This window comes from Diospyros lotus, chromosome 12 (assembly GCF_014633365.1).
Source record: "Diospyros lotus cultivar Yz01 chromosome 12, ASM1463336v1, whole genome shotgun sequence".
Classification (NCBI taxonomy): domain Eukaryota; kingdom Viridiplantae; phylum Streptophyta; class Magnoliopsida; order Ericales; family Ebenaceae; genus Diospyros; species Diospyros lotus.
In genome coordinates, this window is record NC_068349.1 from 7420127 (window position 1) to 7444636 (window position 24510).

General features: G+C 36.1%; 1 protein-coding gene across 6 annotated transcripts in view; it reads right to left on the reverse strand.

Moving 5' to 3' along the window:
- Nucleotides 1-6804: 6804 nt before the first annotated feature.
- The window catches only part of LOC127787136 (inactive poly [ADP-ribose] polymerase RCD1), a 32017-nt gene continuing 14311 nt past the window's right edge, over nucleotides 6805-24510 (reverse strand). For 5 of the 6 annotated variants that reach the window (XM_052315014.1, XM_052315015.1, XM_052315017.1 and 2 more), the window contains 7 exons: nucleotides 19191-20458; nucleotides 18046-18287; nucleotides 17561-17658; nucleotides 9821-10006; nucleotides 9636-9731; nucleotides 7730-7804; nucleotides 6805-7175 (listed from right to left, as the gene is read on the reverse strand). In XM_052315014.1, the coding sequence (XP_052170974.1) occupies nucleotides 7125-7175; nucleotides 7730-7804; nucleotides 9636-9731; nucleotides 9821-10006; nucleotides 17561-17658; nucleotides 18046-18287; nucleotides 19191-20329 (1887 nt within the window). In that variant the 5' untranslated portion in view covers nucleotides 20330-20458 and the 3' untranslated portion in view covers nucleotides 6805-7124. Of the gene's footprint in view, nucleotides 7176-7729; nucleotides 7805-8053; nucleotides 8535-9635; nucleotides 9732-9820; nucleotides 10007-17560; nucleotides 17659-18045; nucleotides 18288-19190; nucleotides 20459-24510 lie in introns of those variants that run through there. The other variant, XM_052315019.1, reaches the window with a different exon arrangement.

Consider the following 24510-nt stretch of genomic DNA (forward strand, 5'->3'; position numbering starts at 1 on the left):
TTGTAACAAATTACCCTTCATACTTTAATTTGTCATATACTAATTATTAAAATTTTAATTTTGTTACAATTTAATTTATTACTAAAAATAAAAATCATAAAAAAAGCAATTGTTAGTGGCCATCGTTGGTTAGTCCGCTCTTACATATTTAAAAAAACCTATCTCTCGTGATGATCTTGGGGCGAATTTGGTTGAAAACACGAGTAATAACGTGTAATCTAAAAAAAAAAAATCTATTACTATGTTTTTTTTTAAAAAAAATTGTTAGATTTTCTTTTAAATCATTTTTACTTGAATTTCTTGAAAAAAATTCTGCATGAGTAGAGAGATTCTTCCATTCAACTACTAAAATTTTACTATAAATGTTATATATGTAAAGTTGTATTATATATAATATATATGTATAAAATTTTACTGTAAATATATATATATATTTTATGTTAAAATCAAAAAAGCTCGATATATAAGTCTTTGGAAAATACGATCGACTCATTCCCTTATAATTTATGAACAACTAATTAAATCAGACAATCCAATCGGCTCGAGTAAATCTGGGTCAAAAACTCATGCTTGTGGCCTCTCGTGTAACATAATCATACAGTGTCGCACAACTTTTTTTATTTTTTTTATTTTTTTTTTTTATATATATATTTGCAAAGTAATTTTTGTTAATAAAAGCCAACAAAAATTTTAAAAAGAGACTAAATGGTAATAAGATTAAAATTTTAATACTTATTATAAGACAAATTGAAGTACAAGGATTATTTGTTACAAAAGATAAAATTGAGGAACTAACTATTTTATTTAGCTGTTTATTAAAATACTATAAACTGTATTATTGTAATTAAGCCTTTAATTAATAAGATTTTCTAAAGTTTTTATTAAGCATTAATTGCTGAAATTTTTAATAATGAAGTTGTTATTAAGCATTAATTGTTCTCATATAATTTGATTTATATATATATATAGTTTGAAGAAATGAAGGTAATTTTATTTTTCTATAATATTATAAATCATCTTATTCCCAACATAAAAAGATGCATTAAAAGATCATGCTGATGCAAAATTATACATCATCCAGGAAAAATACGATAAATTATAGAAATTACAAAAGAAGTCAAAGGATTTAATTATTACTTATTTTAATAATAATACTTTGCACAATAATTAGGATAAGACTTGCCTTCAATTATTGTGTTGTGATGTTGATTAGCGCAACCAAAATGTGTAAAACATAAAACAATCATGCTGTGATTTAATTAGATTGTGTTTGTTAAATAATATATAAATTAAAAAAAATGAGATATGAAAAGTATTTCAATAAAAGTATTTTTATATTTATCTGACAACTCTTGAAAAAGAAATCACATAACTTTTTTATCTTTGTTTGTGCAGATAAATTTATTTTTTTCTCTCTCTAGATAAGTTTATCTTAGATTTTACAAGTAAGAAAAAATAACGTATATGTCCCATAATACATTCTAAAAAAAAATTAAAAAAAAAATCTGATAAAAATTTTAGAATGTTTCTCAGTCTTATCTTAACTATTCTATATCTTGATTCCAAAAGTATTCTAACATTATTTTGATACAATCTTATCTTACTCATTTTAACAAACGCTACCTAATGAATTATCTTCAACCACATTCTCTATTTTACTTTATATTATATTATAAACAATTTATTTCCTATTCGTTTTTACGTTAAAAATTGTGTTTACTCCAACCACATTCTCTATTCTACTCTCTATTTAATTTTTATTTCATTTATTTATTAATAAACTTCAATTCTAATTTTTTTTATCTCACTTATAATTTTTACAACTATAAAAATTTAATATTTATTTTATAATTAATAATAAATATTATTGTTCGTTGCATGACCTCTTTCACTGCCTATTCGTCTCTGCTATTTTGTCGCCTGACCTCTTTCGCCATGTCTGTTCATTTGCTCTTTCACCAATTTGGTTATCTTGCCACTTGTCTATCTCTCTCGCGTCGCCTCCTGAAAAGATTCGTCTCCTCACACTCTCTACATCATTTATCTCTTCCTTCTCCACCTCTAGTCATCTTTTCTAGCCGTGGGCCTCTCCTTCTTCATTGTGTCCGACAATCGATGACAATCAACTATTGTGTCCATGAAAAGATGCCGAGGGTTGAGGCAAGGGATGGCAATCGCTATATTAATTTGAGAAGAGGAAAAAGGTTTACTATTTGGATGGATGGTAAGCACACCCCTCAATGGCGAGTTGCATTGGAGCAACTTCTCCCCCATCCTCATCCCCCAACAAAAATTTTGGCTTGTCAAGTAGGCAGAGAATGCCAACGTTAGAGACACTAACAATAACAACAACAATTATGCTAGAAGAAAGATAACCCACAATTACAAAAACTACAATTATTCAAAACAACATGCTTTGTCATTTGCTAAAATCATTAAAAATTAATGTTGCAATCACTTTAATTTAGTTCATTTGGCCTGTCGGCTAGTCACAGGATTTGGATTTTGTGAAGAAACTATTATGTATTCGGCTAGTCACAGGATTTGGATTTTGTGAAGAAACTATTATGTATTATTATATATGTGCTAATCTGATTAAAAATGTAGTCTGGGTCTGGTTGGTTGCTGGGTTGGGAGTCAAAAGCAGATGTCAATCAAGTAAAGCACTAGGTCCAGCCTAAAAGTAAACTCTGTTGTTATCCTGTTCCAACTACTCCCAACCTTTTCTACTTTTGACCTCAGCTCTTAAAGTATGGTATAAATGTTCTTCACCTAAATGTTATTTATTACAGTTCTAATGCTTGACCTTTATATCAATCAACCACATATCCTCCTCTCTCCTCTCCTCTCCTCTGTCATCACATCAGATTCTACAAACACCCCCCCCCCCCCCCCCCAAAAAAAAAAAAAAAACAGGCATATTATGTTAGGTAGATGCATAGTAACTCCTAGTTATTACAATTGATGATACATTTACACGTACCCTTAAGGGGGGTTAATTAGATGCAATTCAAAGGACCCATGTTCCTCCGATTTTGAAAAATTACAACAATCTCCTCACACAGTTAAAAAATATAAATTACTTGTGTAACGTGATTTTATATATTCTATTTGTACAGTATTATAATATTCAAAGAAAAATTGCAGACACTAACTGTGAAAAGACAAAATCTATCAATTATTTTTATTTATAATTTTATGTAAAAGTGGAAAAACCACAATACCAAATTAGAATATAACAAGAAGTCGATCATATGTATAGTTTTTTCAGTATATCGATGGATCATATATTATTGTAGTAGCGGATTAATGCTGTAAAGATATATCATTCCCTTGAAATATGATGGAAAACATACGCATGTAATATATATATATATATATATATGGCGAGAGAGATGGGTGATTGACAAACAGATGCAGTGGTGACAGAGACTGAACCAAAACCTAAAATACCTTTCAGCTACTAACCCCACCACCACCATCACAATGGGCCAAAGTCCAATGCAGAGAGAGGGAGAGAGAGTACTGTGGTGTGGTGGTGGTGGTTGTGGCGGTGCAGAGGCAGCAGATGAGGGTCAGCCGTGGATGCAGCGCTGCTGCTGCTGCTGCTGCTCCTGCTGCTGCAGCATTCGGAAGCAAAGAATGTCGAATTATTTTATCATGATTACATTATCATTCACTTCACATTCTTCGTCCAAGATATCCAACACACGTGTCGCCATCATGTGGCCTGCATGGGGACGCAAGAAGCGACTGTGAGCCGTCAGATTTATCTATGCCAACCGAACCCAAAGAGAAGAAAGAAAGAAGCTTTGGGATTAGGTTCACCCCATCCGGCTTTAATAAATTTTTAATATTTATTTAATCAATTATATATAAATGAACGTGTCAATTATCATCTCACTAAATCTGTACACTCATTTAATTCTCCAAACAACATATATCCAACCCATAACCAACCCAACCTTATTCTCATAAATATATATATTAATTTGCAGAGCAGAGGAGAGAGAGAGAGAGAGAGAGAAGGTCTGTTGTGTAGAAGGGTTGAGTGAGGAAATTAATTAATTTGATGAGTAGCTCGAGGAACGTTGCATGAGAAAGTTGATAAAGAGAGGCCCACCTCACTGTCTTTAAAGAAGGCTTTCCACCAGTTTTTCTATTTGTAGGGTCAACTTTCAATGCCCCATTTCGCAGACACACAATTCACAGTCACACCCTCTGCCCTATAATATATATACATATATATATATGTGTGTGCGTGTGTGTATTCGTTCATTTTGATAAAAATATATAAAGTAATTAATGACATCTTGATTCTTAATTGATGATTTTATAATTATTAATTATGGAGTGAAAGTTGTACGAATAATATTTTGTTTTAATTAAAACAGAATTAATGGTGGGTTGGAAAGGAAAGCCCAGAGATGTTATGGAGAATCCAACAGTAAGTAAAGAGTACGTAAATAGCCATAAAACAATTAATTTAATTAATAATACTAAAATAAAGTGACAAGACATGGATGGATGGATGGATGGAATGCAAATGCAGATGCAATGCAATGCAATGCAAGAGAGACAGAAACAAAAGCAAAGGAGCTTAAAGGAAACTAACAAAAGAGACCTTACAACCGTATCTCTCCTCCTCGGAAAGCACGGCAAGGCGAGATTCCCGTGGGAGCCCGCCCGCCCGCCCATTTGTATATTTCATCCCCCGCCTGCCCGCCCCTTTGCTTTTCAGGACACAAACCACCAACCCCACCCCCAAAGGGAAGGGGAGGGGAAGAGATAGAACGAATGTTTGCTTTGGTACAACACTTTATGGCTTGAGAATATATATATATATATATAATAAAATGTATGACAAAATATTATATTATTAAAACATTGAAGTTTTTGGGTATTTTTAATTCTTGACTTTTTAAGTTCTTAAATTTTTCTTTTTTTAATAGTCATACTATATATATATATATAATCTATATATTGTGGATTGTCGTTACACACCAGCTTTGGGCATCTTTCTTTCTTTCTTTTTATTCCTGAAATCAATCACCCACACTCATAAAGTTACCTTGGTATCCATCGCCTTCAAAAATATCATCTCTAACATCGTTATTTATTTATCACTGTCGCTAAAAGACAATACCACCAACATTAATTGTATGGAATTAGGGTTGGACGTCGATCTCTCTATAAATTAACACCAAATATTAATATAATTATTGGACTGCAATTTATAATTAATTCCAATTTCCAAATAGGAAGATGGATGGCTGTATTGAAATTTAAAAAATACAGTGAAAGTAAGTTTTTTTTTTTTTTTATTTTTGAATAATTTAACCTTAGCTATATTTTATATAAAAAAAATTGTTTTAGGAAGGAATTTACAAGAAAACATGTTTTTAAGGCCAAGGGCAGGCAGATGGGGTGCTAAAGGCCAAACGAGACACAAGACCAAGTATGTACATCCAACCATATGCATGCAATGTACGAGCAGTAGACTCTGCAGTGATACGTATTTTACAAGGCAGCTTGGAGAGAGAGAGAGAGAGAGAGAGAGAGAAGGGGAAAAGAGACAAAAGCAAAAATGATTTTGCAATCTATTGCTTTATGATTGACGCCTCGCTGCCCCCACTTCTGCCGACTGTTTTTCATTCATTTTTGCAGCCTTTTCCCTCCCCCCCCCCCCCCCCCCCCCCCTTCTCTCTCTCTCTCTCTATCTATCTGTATTGTCACCCTCTCTCATCTCTCTTATTTTATATATATATATATATTTTTTCCTTTCATTATCTCCCCTCTGTCTGAGCAGAGGGGCATGCAGATCGGAGGCTCTCTGATTGCGACCATACTGTCCCTCCTCTCTGCTACCCCCAGCTGCCCTGCCCTTCTTCTGCCCGGCATTCAAGCCGGGCTCACCTTTTCTTCTCTTCCCATTTCCATGTCTTCTTGTGCTCTCTATTTCTTTCCTTGTCCTACGTACCACTACTACTTCCATAAAATTAATTCCTACTCTGGTACTTGTGAATTTAAATAATCAATAAATACATCACACCCATCTAACCAAAATGTTGTTACCAATCTATACATAAATCATTGGTCTCACAAAAGACACGCAACAATACCACAGAATACAACATGTCCTCCACCAGTCCACCATTATTGACAGCAATATCCAATGGCTTTGGATGCTAAAAAAGAACCACTGGACAAGCCCCAATCTATTAAGCATGGCCCATTGCTAGGGTAGGTTTAGAACAGGTTCCAAGTTTGAAACATTGGCCGAAGGTCAGGACCACCCACTCCCACTCCCTAACCAGAATTCTTGCCATGACGAAGTGACATTTTTGTCAATTCGAATGGAACTGTCTTCTGCAACTCACCCAGCAAAACTGCTCCGTTTAATGGGACATTATGGAATTACAGACATTGGGTCAGTCGCCCCCCATCCATCTAATCCATGCTACCAGCAGCATACGCGAGCGTGCGTGTAGTTATATTAAAAGGTTTATTTCCTAACAAGCCTTCCCTACCCTTTTTTGTTATTGGTGTACTTATATAGCTAAATAAAGCAACCCAGAAATACCAAATGCAAAGAAAAAAAAAAAAAAAAATCAGCTCTCTCAGTGTGAAGGGTTCCTGTTAAAGTTCCTGTACCGTATAGGTGCATATATGATAAAATTAATGGGAAGAATTTAAGATAGTTTGCTTCCGAACAAAAACAGGTCTAGCCGTTCCAACCGACTGAAAGGGTTCAGCGCTGAAGTAGTGTCCCCCTGACTAAGAACCTGCTCAGGAAGACGTCCATTTGGAAGAACACATATATCATATAGAGACAAATATATCTACAATATGCGAGGTTTCAAGTCGGTACAACTTCATCATCTGTTGTTCACATATTAAAATGGAAGATAAAACTTCCAACCGAACACAGTCCATATTACTTCACACCTAAAGCCTTAAAACCGGGTAAAATTCACCGGGTCAACTAGAATTTTACAACTTCATGTCGACGCATTCCTACCACAAGCATGATATGATCTCTCGTATTAGAAAAAGGTAAGGTCCGGTCCGGTATCGGCCTAAAAAGTTCATGCTTCAAAAGTAGTTTAGATTCCAGGTGAGCTTTAAAGTTGCTCTTCAAGTGCATCCGGTTCATTTTTAAAGTTGGAGTTTACCTGCAAACAGATCCACAAATTGCATTTAAGGACGGAAGGGATTTCCCCACTCCATCAGCTAAGAGAACCAAAAAGATAACATAAAGACGATCCGTATCAATTTTGTTCAGGACCAAAAGATTTCCTAGCTCCACAGGCCCCCCCGTTTCAACAATCAACCACCACAATATCTCAACATCAATTCATGGGCTAAAATCAATGAAAACACTTGGGATCTATAAGTTAGCATACGACAGCAAATGGGAATGGATCAACCAACTCAGAGAACCAATCCAAGTTTTCCTCCATTCTGACTTTTGATTATGTTCAGATCAAACTGGAAAACAGAGAGTTTGATCGAATTGACATGCTACCATGAACATATATAGTTTTTATTAGTTACAATATATAAAAAATAAAATAACAATATACTGAACAAAAGTTGATATATTTGTAGAGTCAGGTCAAATTTGATAGGTTCTGGTTCTAATATTGCATCGAATTGAAACTCCTGACTTCAATAACACAAGTGAAGATTAATATATAAATCATGGCATGGATTAATTAGCCTTTACCTGATCAAGAGTAGATTCAACCTTTTCAGTGCCATCCTGATTGGCATCGTTTCCAAATAGAACTTTTTCCTTTCCCTGATCAGAATAATACACCAAAAGCAATTAACTAATTGTGCTGTTGCTTTTTTTCCCTCTGGCCACCGCGCACACGGGAGGGGGGGGGGGGGGGGGGCGTGTTGGTTGAGGACCATCACACAATTACTATCACTAGAATTAGACAGTATTTAGACAACAACATTTTCTAGCAACAAGTTCTAGAAAATAAGAAAACAACAAGAAGTTATATAAAATAAGAAAACAGTAACAATAGATAAAGAAGGAAAATGGGAAGAACAAAAACAAATAGAAAGATAGATCCAATTTAACCTCAGTATACACACATACATATTGCAAATTAGCAAAACTAATAATGATATCATGGACCCTTGACCAAATGCTTGGAACTTATTTGAAACTATACTGACTGCAGAATTCTGAAGTCAGACCTTTGCTCCACTGAGAGTTAAACTACTAATCAGAAATATATATATATAGTTATAAGGACTACCTAACATTTATACAATGCAGGACCAGGAAAGGAAGTAGCCAAAAAATGGAGACGGTGCCGAAAAGACCTCTCCAAACTCCTACCATCCCATGCAAAACGACACTACTACCCACTAGGGCATGAATGACGGAATGCCCTCTCCAACAGAAAATTTGTTGTACTGCCTCTCATGGGATCGAAAGACCACATGGCAATTGACTGAATTTTTTTTGAGTCATTAAATTCTCAAAAAACACCCCGTTGATCTTCAAGATTTTCCTACAATAATATATTGACCCATCGGCATCAACAGGCATCAATAATCAGAATCAACCTCCCAAAAGGCAGGCCATGAGGAGGCAATTGCTGGCTCTGGTTATGAGCAGCTGGTGAGAAGTACACAGCAAAAATGAAGGGGATTGTGCCCAGGTTACATACTTCAATTGTCTTCATTAGAATCAGTGAAGAAGAGAGAGAGAGAGGGAGGGAAAAAGAAGATTTGAATTCTCTATTCACAATTATGTGTATATACAGCTTATGCAAAACAAACTCACTCACTCGTTGCAACTAGGAGAAACATAACACTATGTATAATACTACAAGGCTGCATCCTTCTAACAGAATCCAAGCCACAAATCCAACTCAGGTAGAAAGTCTTCAGAAGGGTAATATTTTTTAAGATGCAAAGCCCATTGCCTATGTTATCACCACAAATCAACTGCAGATGATGCTATCAAAGCCCACAATTGTGCACTTTCTATATTGTCTCTTTCTTCCTCCTGCTATTTTTCTATTTCCTCCACAGCTTTTTTCTTTTCCTTTTTCCTTTTTTCTTTTTTATTTCAGGAAGGTTAGGGGTGTCACCAATGTTTTTGGAGTACCCCAACACGATAGCATTTTTGAATAGGCAGTCAGATATAGATTAAACACAAATTAGAGTCACAGAATGAATACTGAAATGTGAAAGTTAGTGAATGCAAGCAAGTTCTAGTCCATATGTATAGCTTTTAAACAAATTTTGATAAAAACAAAAGTATAGATGGATGACACCAATAAGGATTCCAGAAACAATTGGGAATAATAAGCAAATATAAGAAGTCTAAATGTCAAAGCATTTCTGGGTATCATCACTGCTTAATAGAATATAATGAACTTGACAAGCTTTTTCTATTTAATCATGTGGTATGCTATTATTTTGTTCTTTGAACGACAATGCACAAAATCTGAGATGAATAACCAAAGATCTCATGTTTGTACATAAGAATTTACAAGTGATAATCCAACCAAGTTCTGTCAAAAGAAAAAGGCAGCAACAGCTGATTAACCCATATAACCCACCCCACCAAGTAAACTTCATTCTCAAAAAAGTAAAGGGCCTACCTTAGACTGAAGATTTGTTATTGTGGACCTCAATAAAGCATCTCCAACTATCAACCTCAACTTTCGAACAAAATCATCCCGGCTGATCTCCTTCCTCTGCCAGAAACCAACAAAAAAAGGAAAAAAAAAATGAAAATCCAACCCAGAAAAAGGAGAGAAGCTACCATAAATGTCACAGGACATACCCTGAACAACTCATAATTAGTTTCAACTTGTTTCATATCTTTAGGAGGGACTTTGTTTGAGATGGCAGCAAACAACATAGAGAAAGGCATCCAAGGAGACTTGGGGATCCTAGTGGTGCTCGAGCCCATATTAGCAGCCTTCTCTTGATGTATCACAACTGGCAGAACCTGATGGGCGTTATTTACCTAGTAGCAAAAGAAATGTTAAAGATTGAAAAGGATATACATTTGTACAGTAACAGCATCAATCCAGAAAGCTCCACATACAACTTATCATTAACAAACCATATGAAAGTCAAGAACAGCAGAGCACAGTTATTTAAGTCATTGAGCTGTGCAAGGGAACCAGTGCCCAGTTGGGGCAGACCTCCCCTAAGTAGGGCCCAATAAAGTACAAATTATACACCAGATCTGAGTATATGTTCTCCAGAGTACACCTATGAGTCTCCACTACTCAAGTCTAACAACCTACTATCCACTAATGAAATATAAGAACATTACACTTCAAGCATGGAACTTTTGGCAAGCTAAAAATGCTCAAGACTTTTTACACTTTGAATAGATACAGCTTAACAGGCTCAGTGATGACAATAAACCAAATTAGCAATGAGAGCCGGGTTTCATGTTATACAAGACAAGGAAGACTTAAAGAGTTCAGCTTACTGACTTAAGAATACATAATTTCAACTTTATATGCTTGGCTGACAATGGAACACCTTTTTGCCTGTCCTCTGTTGTATGGTTTTTGGATGATCTTCCATTTTGCTTCTTAATTTCTAGTAGTAGTACTGCTTTCCTACTCAATCTTTCACATACTCTGTGCCCCTTAAGGGATCATTTGTACAATGCCGTGTTCTCAAATCGGGATAGTCACAGCAGGTATCAGATTACCAGTCAATTGATTGTCAGCTAATTCAGGTAGTCCATATAAAATGGCCAACAAAAATCCACCAAAGAACTGGTGAACCAAATGGGTTCAATCAAGAACCGATGAGTTGGCTTGATTTAACCAGGTCAAAAAAATTTGCCGATGAACCACTAAACACAATTTTGGGTTAAAAAACAAAAGGCAAAGTAAAGCAGAACCCAGGTCCGGGGTTGAAGAAGAAAAAGGAAACCCAGATGTGGTTCCAAACTTCAAACCCAGATTTTAATGAAACGCTGGGTCTCATTGAATACTCAGCTCTGGTTTTGCCTGGATTTCAATGGAATCCAAGCATAGGTTTTGTTGAAATCTTATTGAAATTTAACCCAGATCTGGGTTATAACAAGCTCAAAAAAGGAGGATCAGGAGGCAGAGCTGCAGAATGACTGACAAAGATGGACACGAGGAAACAGGAAGCCAGGAAGAGGAAGAGCCAGGCAGGTGAGCTATAAGAGTGAGATGACTGTTCTATCTTTTGGCTCTAATACTCCCAAGGCTATTTTTGCAAATAATTCAAGAAATACGAAAAACAAATATCTAATACTTAGTATTGTTTTGTAAGCAAATAATTATAAAGCAATAAGTATCAACACAAGAAATTAATGTATGAAAAATTTGTTATAACTATAAATATCTTAATAATATATTATTAATTTGTTGAAGTCCATAATATGAAATATAAGTCTGTATGATGTATTTTAATTTTTTATTTTCAAACTTAGTAGTATTTATTTGATTAATTATTTTGAAACCCAAATATCTAATGTTTGAATTTTGGGCAGCCATTTGGCGCCTTTCCCGAGCCAGGATCAGTATAAAGACTAACTGATCCCGCTCCATTAGAACATCCTGGAACACTTTTGGTCATTTTCTCCCTCCTCTCTCTCTCTCTCTCTCTCATTACTCTATGTTCTCTCCCTCTTTTTCCCTCAACTCTTACTAATTCTCCCCAATACAGAGGAGAATTCCCCTTTTGTCAGATCCAACTCTGACAATATGCAACACATTACTCTTATGATTTAACTGATTTTCAACTTACTTGTTTAAACTTCAAACACAATTCTAGACAATTTCCCTCTGTTGAAGTGTATTAAGTGAACAATGCGGTATTCTTGTAATTAGGGTACCTAGAATCAAGGACAGATCTAGAAATTTATGTAGAGGGAGGCTGAAATTTTTATTTGAGATGTAAAACTGTACATCACGGATTTTGGGGTGGGCTGAAATTTTTTTTAGACTAATTTATTATTAAAAATTATTTTTTTACATTAAAAAATTATTTTTTATATTAAAAATTAATTTTTTAATATAAAAATTAATTTTAATTGTGGGCTGAAGCCCAAGCCAGCTCACATGTAAATCCGCCACTACTTAAAATACTCTTGTATATATACCTCGTCTAAACATTTTAGAGATATACAAATATTATTATTCCTCTACATGGTATCAAAGCCAAACCCAAACCCTAATCCTAACTAGTACTGCAAACCATTGACCTCACCAGCATTGCTCGCTGACTGTTTCGCCTTCACTGGTGCCAATCTCTGATGCTGCTGCTCGTTGCCAAAACTCCTATGAGCGCAGATCTGCTGTGCTGCACTGCCACTCACTAACACTGCCACCGTCGACCTCACCAGCGCTACTCACCAACTGCCATCATCTTCATGGGCCCCAATCTTTGGCACTGCTGCAACTCCTAGTGCTTTGCGCCTGCAGATCTGCTTCACTGCTCCGACGCTGTCAACTTTACAGGCACCGATCTCCTTATGGGCGCTACTCGCCATGCCTTCCAGTGGTCTGCAGATCTGCTTCTCAACTTCAGATCTGGTTGCAAGTTTGCAATCCCTTACTTTCTAGGCAATTTTAAGACTTGATTGCTGGCTCTCACTGATTATCGGATTCAGGTTTGTAATCATCATCATGTCTTTGTCAACTCCACGGTCTTCATCCATAACTATCACATTAACATCAACTATTACCATTCCCCAATTCTCATATACGCTAATCCACAGGAAAATTGAATGGGAACAATTATTCTGCATGGTTTGCAGCAGTGGAAATCCAGTTTCTTGGGCATGAACTTGAAGATCATTTAACACATACCATCTCAACCATTCCTGAGAATAATCAATCTCTTTAATGAAAGGTGGATGCGCAGTTACATAGTCCGATGTGGCAGACCATTGAGCCCACTTCGATGCCTATTTTTCAACCTCTTCATGAGTACAGTGTCCTATGAACTCATGCCTGTGAGCTGTATACAAGTGACATTACACATGTATATGATGTGATTGATGCTCTATTTCGTGTTCAACAAAATGATTTCAACATAACCACTTATCTTGGTCACTTCAGGCTGCCATTACTGATTTTAATGAACTAATGCCGTTTGATGTTGATGTGAATAAGTAACAAGGGCAACAGGATAAGATGCTCCCCATTCTTTGTCTCCATGGGATTCAGCCAAAACTTGAGCCGATTAAAACACAAATTATAGCCTTTCACCTTTGACAGAGGTATTTTCCATATTACTTCAAGCCTCTTAAATTATTGTTGATGATAGCCCTCTCTTTACCTGGAGGCCACTCTGCTCTTGCCACTACCAAGGCAAGTTCCCCCTCCTACTTGTGGGGGGTAACACAAGTGGACAAGCATCATAACAAGCCACTTCACCTATCACATCCCTTGCTCACATTCGTAATCCCACTGCTTGCTTTACAAAGTCCTCATCTTCTCATGGTCCACGGAACTTTGACTATAGTGCTACCAATCATATGTTTGGTGATCGTTCACTCTTCTCACATCATAACACCTTGGGATCTTTACTTGCCTTGGCTAATGGTTCTCAAGCCTTAGTCCAAGGTATTGGAAATGCAAAACCCCTTCCTACTTTAGAGTCTTTACCACTGTCATCACACCTTGGGGAAATTTACCACTATTATCAGTGATACATTTTTGTTCAAGATCGAAAGACTGAACAAATGATTTGCACAAGTGTATAAGTCTCAAGGACCTTACTATCTGTCTTAAAATACTTCATCAGTGGCTTACATAACTACCACTTCACCACTACACATTCATTGTCGACTAGGGCACTTGTTTCAAGAAAAAGGTTCCCTGTCTGTCTAGTCTTTCTGCTTTAGTGAGTCTTGTCGACACAGTCGTAATTCTTTCCCAAGTCAATAAGCATGTCAGATCTCCTTTTTCAGTTATTCATTTGAATGTATGAGGTCCAAGTCATGTCGGTTCAAAACAAGGGTTGCTTAATGAAAGAACCAATCATTTAATTGAGACCACATGCACTCCTCCATATGCACGTTCCTCTCCAATATTGGGATAATATTGTCTTAACAGCATGCTACTTGATTAACTGAATGCCCTTCTTTATCCTTAATGATCAAGTTCCTCATTCCATTCTTGTTCCTCAAGTTGACTTGTATGCCCTCTCTCCTCATATCTTTGGGTGCATCATTGGGTGCATTTGTTTAGTTCATCAGCTCATCCCTAGTCATGATAAGCTAGCAACTCATTCTCTCAAATGTGTTTTCATTGGTTAATCACGTCTTCAAAAGGGGTATCGATGCTACTCCCCTAAGTTGGTCCACTACTTTGTTTCTGCTCACGTTACTTGTTTTGAGTCCTCTCCTTATTTTCCTCAATCTTCTACATTACTCAAGTCGGTGTCACCTAACCTACCCTAGCTTGTCCCCTTTCTTGATCTTCCCTCTTCTTCTCCACCCTCATCTTCATCTCGCTTTGATTGCTCTAATCTTCAGCCTTATCAACAGAATCCTCAACATGTGAACCCACCAACAATTGCAATCATTAACAAACCTATAGAGCCCTCACTGGACTCATTCCTCATGCCAATTGGCCTTTCCACCACCAATCCATCTCCCTCTGTTCCTAATCTTGACTTGCCTATTGCTCTTCATAAAAGTACTCATCATTGCACTACTAAACATCCAGTTTCCAAATTTGTTAGTTATCACAGTTATCTCCTAGGTACTCTACTTTTATCTATTACTTGTCTTTTGCCTCTCTTCCTAAGACTATTATAGAAGACCTCTCCCATTCAAGCTAACAAGATGCTATGGTTGAAGAAATGTCCACTTTACATTCTAATGGAACTTGGAACATGGTACCTTTTCCAAAGGGCAACTTTATTGTTGGATGTTGTTAGTTTTACTATCAAGTTTCGCCCTCATGGCCACATTGATTGCCCCAAGACTCGCCTTGTAGCCAAAGGGTACAATCAAATTTTTGGTCTTGATTATAGGGACACCTTTTCTCCTGTTGCTAAGATCTCTTATGTTCGTCTCTTTTTATCACTTATTGCTATGTTTCATTGGCCTCTCCATAAAGCTCAAAATCAAGAATGTTTTCCATCATAGTGATTTAAAGGAGGTGTATAGGGAGCAATCTCCTAGGTTTGTTGCTCAGGGGAGTCTAGCCTAATGTGCCACCTGCAAAAATCCTTATATGGCTTGAAGCAATCTCCTCAAACTTGGTTTCGTAGATTCAATAATTCAGCTATCCTAGAATTCGGATTAGCTCAAAGTGGGGCTGATCATTTTGTCTTTTACCACTCTCAATCCGATCGCCATATTCTCTTGATGGTATATATTGATGATAAAGTTATTACAGACAATGATGATATTGGTATTATAGAGTTCAAGGCTCAGCTTCAATGACAATTTCAAACCAAGGATTTGGGTTTCCTGAAATATTTTCTTGGCAGTGGCTTGGTTAAAGCAGGGAATCTATATTTCTCAGAGGAAATACTCCTTGGATATGCTTGAGAAGACAGGAATACTTGGATGTAAGCCTATGGGAGGACCCAAATATCAAGTTGCTTTCGGGGCAAGGGGGAGCCTATTTATGACCCTTTGTGCTATCATTGATTAGTTGGCAAGCTTAATTACCTCAGTCGCTCGCCCTGATATTTCATTTGTTGTGTATATAGTAAATCAATTTCTAAATTCACCTTGTGACAGTCATTTTGATATAGTGATTCATATTCTTTGATATATTAAAATGCCCCTAGTCAAGGTGTGATGTATTGAGATCATGGACATAGTTAGATTGTGGGATATACAAATGCTGATTGGGTAAGATCACCTATAGCAAGAAATAAAATTTTATTGCTAGATCCAATGCAGAAGCTAAATGCAACCATGGCCCTAACAACTTGTGAGTTACTATGGCTAAAACAATTACTTGAGAAGTTAGAAATCATTAACATCAAGTCTATGTAGTTAAGTGTTGTCAACTCCTGAAGGATCTAACTAAGAATTCTCAATCAATAGAAGGATTGAGAAAGAAATAGGGAGAAATCAGAGAGGTTTAGGGAGAAAAGCAGATAGAACAGAAAGAGAAGGAAAAGGGAGAAAACAATCAGAATTTCCAGAGAATTTTCATATATGTTGTGGGGTGTAATCAACTCTTATTTATAGCTAATTCTAACCCTCCCCCATGTGCAGGTAACCGCTTACATGTGCTGGGAATGTACAAGCTGCTCAATGCAGCAACAAACTAAGTACAACCCTTTACTACATACTTTCTAATATACTACTCTCCTCCTCTAGTATATTCTAATTACAGTATTTCCCTCTTATCTTGCTAGTACATGAAGAGTGTGACAATCAAAAGGCTATGCACATTGCTTCAAATCTTGTATTCCACAAGAGAACCAAGCACATTGAGATTGATGGCCATTTTAATAAAGAAAGGTGCTTTTCGAGGATGTTGTCTTTGGACTCCAATGATCAATTGGTTGATTTCCTCATTATGACACTTAAGAGGTCCTCATGCGAGAGACATTTGTACCAAGCTAGGCATGCTAAATACATATGCTTCAACTTGAGAGGGAGTGTTGAAGTGTTTTAAGTATACAATAAGGGATATTATTGTAATTAAGGTACTTAGTATGCTCTTTGCATATATACCTTCTCTTTACATTTTAGAGATATATTATATTATTCCTCTACACCCTCATTTCCCCCCAAATGTTAAAAAGCCCAAGTTAAACAACAAAAATTAAGAAGCATCCAGACAAGTGTCCAGACTCCACACAATGCTGGTCCAACACAAGATGACACTTGCTAAATTTGTTATTGTTCCCTAGGCCCAAAACACATTAACATTGGATCTTAGGCTCTCTAACTGAGGCCTGTAGGCATCCAAACAAGAACAAGCTTATCACCAACCATCTATAGCATTACAAGGACTGCTTGCTCACCATATTAGATTCTCTTGAACAAGTGCCATATCAGACACTAGCAGTTTTTATAGCCATAAATCCTACTGTATTCATTCAGTTCCATTGTCTATACAGAAGCATGACATAAATGTATCACTTACCTGGAGTCTAAAATATATAGACCCATAAATCAGTCAATTTGTTCAAAAGTGTCCATTATTTTATGGCCTGTAAACCTTCCTCAGCAAAGCTTGAAAGAATAGCAAGTACTAGTAGCATAACAAAAAGGATTTTTTCCTTAATCAATATGTTTGCTTGTAGTACTCAAACTAGACTCCTCAAACTGTTCAAACAAGCTCTAAAACAGCCAATGAGTTCCAGCGATGTCCATGATAAAGATCTGAGCTCTACCATGGCTGCAACAATCAAATAAATATTCACATAAAGTTAATAGCAGCACATGTAGTCAACCAGATTGTAACATTAGTAATTATACCCAAGCTACACTCATAGTCCTCAATTAATTTCCCAGCTTTCAAGATGATAAAAAGAATAAGTACAAACAGGTAAAGAAAAACTAAAGGTAGAACAAGAAGATTAAAACAAAACTTACCAATTGAGCTGGATATGACTCTAAGGCAACAAATGTTTCTGGAGAACAAGTAGTTACACCCGAAATATCAAGCTTGCTCTCATTTCCAACCAAGAACCCTGCAGGAAAATATAAGTACTAGGCTATCTGCTGAAAAGTTTCAGAAAATAAATACTAGGGCCACATAAAAAATAATACACCCTCTGGAAAGAAAGCCCACGTATCTTGAATGCGGTTCAAGTCCACTAGCACATAAGACTTAAAGAGTAAGCATGGATTGATGAAACACTGCTTTCACCAAGCAGCTTTCAAACTTTTAGGCTGTTATAGGAGATTGGAAACAGAAATCAATTTACTGACTCGTCCCAAGCCATCCAAATTTGTCAGCAACACACCAATGTAGAAAAGTATCATGGTCATATATATTAGGCCCCATGCAATATCAGAAAGAAAAAGAAAAAACAGTGGCTCTCAAACAACGTAAGAACTTAAAGAGGTAAAATCACCTTTAGCATCAGATAAGACTTTGAAACTAACAGCATATTCAGGGTAGACATGAGTATTCCTATTCATATCCCAGATTATATAATTTCCAGGATTTAGGTGATCATCCACTCCACTATCAAAGTCCTCACAGCTAGGATGGAATTGCTTAGATCCTGCATGAACAAGCTCCATATTTCCCATTATTACACGACAAAACACCATGTGTCGAACCCCATTTTCGTCAACATCACAATAACTTGCACTGTAAGAGGAAAAAGGAAAACAAAGCAGGTAGAAACAGAGTAAAATCTATATCAGATCCCATTTAACGCAATAGATTTGGATATAACTATTGAATCGCAACCAAAAAATAAAAACAACCAAGAAGAAAGACCACTGGATTAAGAGGAAACAAAAAAACAGCTAAGTGATAGAGTCCCATTAGCCCAATGGCAACTCCATCCCAATCAGGGGAATGTGAATGACTCAGATCATGAGTTTGGTCTTTCACCCCTGCCCCAGGGCTTCTGCTCCATATTCCCAATACCCACTCCTCCCCAAAATAAATGGAAAGGGGAAAAAAAAGCCAATCAATGGAAAAGGGAAAAAAAGAAAACAAAACTTCCAAAAGTAAATACAAGATTTGTCAATTATACATATCATTGCTAGTAACCACTGGTATCATAATAAAGATCCCTGCCTCAACAAACAGAATGGTTGATCTTATCCACTCATTACTTTATTTTCAAACAACAAAAACTTTAATGAATAACCCAAGATTCTCCATAATGCAACAACAATAAAGCCATAGCCATGCTATGCTCATTCGTGTGAAAAATGATTAAAAAGATGTTTTTTGTGTAGATGTGGCGTCATTGCCACTTCTGCTATGAACAGCTGAAGCATGTGTTATGCTAAACATAATAAAAAGATTTATTCAACAACCCAAAATTGAAAGACCATTTACCACAAACAAAGATGCACCAGCCACACCAGTTCTACTATTCATCATAATGAACGCCAATAGCAAGACAGAGAACACTGAGTGTGGTCTCTTCAGTCCTCTAATAGGTTGATGTTCTATTAGTTGAAGGGGAAACCAAGAGTCATATCAATTGCAGTATATTATATCTATAGAGACCAAATACATGAATAAACCTCTGACCTGGTAGCAGTGCAGCTTGCAGGTAAAAGATGAAGACCAATGCCATAAGTGGATTTTATTTTGGATGTTCCACAATGCGCAAGCCCATACATCATCATACCAGACAGAAGTTCTTTGGATGAAGGAAGCCAAGCATATCGAACGTTTGCATCTCCACGGTATTTTTTAGTTACCTCAATCTGCTTGTGGAACAACTCTAATCGAGCTTCCATCAAAGAACCTGAGACAGGATATAGATTGACAATGTCTACACTAGCAGATGATCCCATACCCGAGTAAAATATTTTCCTCACAGCATCAGTATCCATATATCCAAATACAGCATCCATAGTGGTCAGCAGATTTTTCTTCACTTGTTGGTTTCCCTCAGCAGCCAAACCAACTTTTGCATCAGCCACTTTGACACTACTATCCTCAACTCCTACATCACAATGGTTATTGGCAGGTTTCACATCCACTTCAATTTGCTTAACAACTGTATCTGACTCTCCACTGTACTCCTTAAACTTATCCGATCCATTCACTTCAATCTCAATCTGCAGCCTAATATCCTGGCACCCACCAGGCTCTAGAAACAGATGCTCCTGATCTTTCTCATTGCCAGGGTAGCAGTTCTCATGATGAAGCTCATCACCATTAGAAAAGATTTCTGGGAAGAAGCATTTACCGGCCTCATCAATCCAGGCAATAGGCTCCTGTAAACCTGTCTTTAAGTCCAAACTCATCATATGCAAAAAATCAAGAACTAATGGATGACCATTATACTCCACCTCAGTGGCGGCCTTCTTCAATTGAAAGTCTTTCTGAATCAAACCAACAAGATCCTGAGGAAAATCAATCCATTCGCCACTTTGATAGAACATCAGACGTTGAGGGATACCACTTTTAGTATAATTTGAGTAACATTGAAGCAAAGATTTTTTGAACCAAGAAGCACAACATCTACTCTTGCCTTTGGAATCATCCAACTTTCTCCTCTTCCGAAGTTTATGGATGTAAGAATTAAAGGTGGTCTTCTGTGACAGCACACTGCAGGCTGTGCCAGAGAAATGTGCTTCACATCTGGCTGCCCGCTTTCTCTTCAAGTCAACGAAAAGTCTTCGGCGACTATCCAATACCTTTGCGTATTTGGTTTCCATTTCTACTCACAGGATCAATCCCTATCCACAGAATTTAAAGCCAGAAGTTCAAAGATAACAATTACATATGACTTACTCTTGGCAATGTCTCAGAAAAACCGTGCCATTGATGATAATTGGTAAAATCCTCTGCAATAAAAGCACTCCATCAAAACATAAGCACACAAATTTAAAAGCTACTTGAATTGCAGACCAACCCGCTAGTGCACATCAGACATCAAATAAAAATGAATTCAAATTGGTCAAATACTCACTCAGACAGCAAATACAACTTCGATGAGATTAAGACATCATGCAACACATTAGTTCACAACAAAGGCTCTATCAACGAAGGAAAAGAAATAAATGTACATAATAAAATGCAATAAAGCATTATGGTGGTAGTTGTAAATGGGGAGAAGGACCAAAAAGTGTTGTTGTAGCATAAGAAATTCTAGAGGTGCTCCCATCAAACAAATATAACTACACGATATTGTGGCACAACAGGTTCCAGAATATGAAAAACCTTTGGTATGAAAAGTTTTACAGCCTTTTACTGAATTTCGAAAAAAATGAGTTTCTTTCCTTGTCATGTTATAGATGGACGAATTTCTAAAAGCCCTGGCTTTAGAAATATTTCTCCCAAAGCTGTAATACATTAAAGAAATATATTCATTATGCAACCCACTATAACCATATACCCTATTCTTTTAAATGCATCCAAATCAATGAGCCTGAATAGTGGCCATCCATAACTCAAAAAATAAAAAACAAAACAGGTATGACATCATGATAAATTAAAAAAATTATATACATGGATCTATATGCACGCACATAGAACAGAAAATCCTAAAGGAAGAGAAAATTAGCAACATTATATGGAGAGAATGCCATGCAATAAATACTTCTAATTGCTTCTTGCCAGAACACACTTGAACCAAGGATTGAAGAAATATTCTCACTATCACATTGGAGACTTAAGATCATCATTGATGCACAATGATAATCAAGGCAAAAGTATATATTAGTAAGGTAACGCAACTCTAAGTCAATAACACATCAGAAAAGCTAAACATCGCCCCATAATAAGAATTATGAAATTATGAGGACTATGAGACTATCAACACTTTATGTTAAACATAAAGAAGAACAATAAACCATCCCCCCAAATTACAACAACAACAACATATCCAGCATTTATCCCACTATGTGGGGTGAACTACATGAATTCTAGACTTCCATGTAATTTTGTCTTTTGTCATATCTTCATTTAGGTCCATACACTTCATATCAAACTTTAATGTCTCTCTCAAAATCTTCTTAGGTCTGTTTCTATCTCTTTTTTTGACTAATTGTTCCATTTCATCAACTCTCTTCACAGAAGCGTCTCTTGGTCTCCTTCTCACGTGACCAAACCATCTTAGTCTAGTCTCTCTCATCTTCTCCTCGATTGGCACTACTCCTACCTTATTACGAATAACTTCATTTCTAATTTTATCTTTTCTTGTATGGCCGCACATCCATCTTAGCATCCTCATCTTCGCTATGCTCGTCTTTTGCTCATGCTGGTATTTGACTGCTCAACATTCTAAACCATATAACAAGACTGATCTTATAGTTGTCCTATAGAATTTTCTTTTTAGTTTTAATGGAATTTTACCATCACATAACACCCCCGATGCATTTCTTCATTTTAGCCAACCTGCCTTAATTCTAAGCGTGACATCCTCGTGAATTTCTACATCTTTTTGAATCACTAATCCCGAATATCGAAAATGGTCTTTTCTTTATAAGATTTGGTCTTCCAATTTTATTACACCATCTTCCACTCTTGCATTCTTACTAAATTTACATTTCATATATTATGTTTTCCTTCTACTTAATTTAAAACTCTTAGATTCTAAATTGTTTCTCCATAACTCAAGCTTAGTGTTCACTCCCTCTTTTGTTTCATCCACCAACACTATGTCATCTGCAAATAGCATACACCATGGCACCTCTGTCTGAATGTGTTCAATGAATTCATCCATTACTAAAACAAATAAGTATGGACTTAGTGCAGAACCTTGGTGCAGTCCCATTGTAATTTTAAACGATTCAATATCCCCTCCGCATGTTCTAACCCTTGTCTCTGCATCGTGATACATGTCCTTAAGAGCTTGTATATAGGCTACTCGGACTTCTTTCTTCACTAAAACCCTCCATAATATTTCTCTAGAGACCTTATCATAGGCCTTTTCTAGATCAATAAACGCCATATTCAGGTCCTTCTGCTGATCCTGATACCTTTCCATTAGACGCTTCAGTAGGTATATAGCTTCCATTGTTGACCTACCAGGCATGAAACCAAACTAGTTTTTTGAGACATCTATTTCTTTTCTGAGCGTACGCTCTATTACTCTCTTCCAAAGTTTCATGGTATGGCTCATTAACTTAATTTCTCTGTAATTTTCACAGTTTTAAACATCTCCTTTGTTCTTGTATATAGGAACTAAAGTACTCTTCCTCCACTCATCTGGCATCTTTTTTTATTTAAGGATCGCATTAAATAATTTTGTTAACCAAGAGATGCCCTCTTCTCCTATGCAAATCTATGCTTCTATTAGTATATTATCCAGTCCCACCGTCTTATGATTTTTCATCTTTTTTAATGCTTGTTTTATTTCATTTGAACTTATGCGTCGATAAAATGTATAGCTCACGTTCCCTTCGGAGTTACTAAGATGTCCCAACCTAACTCTTGTGTCCTCACCATCATTGAATAATTTTGTGAAATACTCATTCCATCTCTCCTTAATCGCTCCCTCATTCACTAATACATTTTGGTTTTCATCTTTTATGCATTTCACTTGATTTAGATCCCTTGTTTTTCTTTCTCTTGCTTTAGCTAATTTATATATATCCCTTTCTCCATCTTTTGTATCAAGTTGTTTATATAGATTCCCATATGCTTTTGACCTTGCTTCACTAACAGCTCTTTTTGCTGCCTTTTTTGTTTCTTTATAATTTTTTAGATTTTCTTCATTGTTGCATTGATATACAGCCTTATAGCAAGTTTTCTTATTTCTAATTTTCAATTGTACCTCTTCATTCCACCACCAAGACTCCTTAAGGTTTGGAGCTCTATCATTTGTCTCTCTAAGGACAACATTTGTCGTGCTTCTCAGGGCAATAGCCATTTCCCTCCACATTTGGTTTGTCTGTCTTTCTCCATTCCATTCTTTTCTACCCCTTAATTTTTCTTTGAAGATTAGTTATTTCTCTCCTTTTAAATCTCACCACCTAATTCTTGGATTTTGTTTTATGTGATTTTTTCTCTTCCAATTTCTTACTTGAATGTCAAGTACCAAAAGTCTATGTTGAGTAGTCAAACACTCGCCTGGTATCACCTTACAACCCTACAACATAACCGATCCTCTTGTCTCATGAGGAAGTAATCTATTTGGGTGTTTGATGTGACATTTTTATATGTGATTAAGTGTTTCTCCCAAATTGAAAAAATAAAATCTTAACCAATAAGAAGTATATTATAACCAAACCCCACCAACCCCCCAAAAAAATGACAAAAACAAAAAGCTTAAAAGCAAATGAATGTAAAAGATAGGTAAAAGATAGGCATACACAGGAAGCGTATGCAAATTTTTTAGGACATGCATTTGAATCAAGGCCCAAAAAGCCTCCTTGGTCAACATTTAGAACCAACCATTTTTCATGTCGTACTAGGGATAGACATTTGCAGCCTAGCTCAACTGGACTATAAATTTAGTTTTAATTTTTATATTATTGCTCAAAAAACATATTAGACCAAAAAATAATTAAAAAAAAAAAGAATGCTAAATCTTGTTTGCCTATAAGAATCCATGTCTGCTTGGTCCACCCCATCCTAAAAGCTCATAAATAAATCATAGTAACAGTTTAATGACATGGTCACTTTATCAAGGAAGGAGTTCATAATCAAAATGGAAGAGAATCCACTCGTGTACCTTCAAAGGGAAAATATGGGCAGGTTATTGAAAAAAGCTAAATTCTTGAAAGCTTACTTGAGAATTTATTGAATCCGAATGGAGTTATTTATACAAGACAAAATATTTACTCTTATCTCCTAGAAAATAGGAGCAAATTCAAATTTAGATAGCAGTAACTAATATTCAAAACTTGAATTTCTCCCTTGAATCATGAAGTTTTATCCTATCTTCTAGACT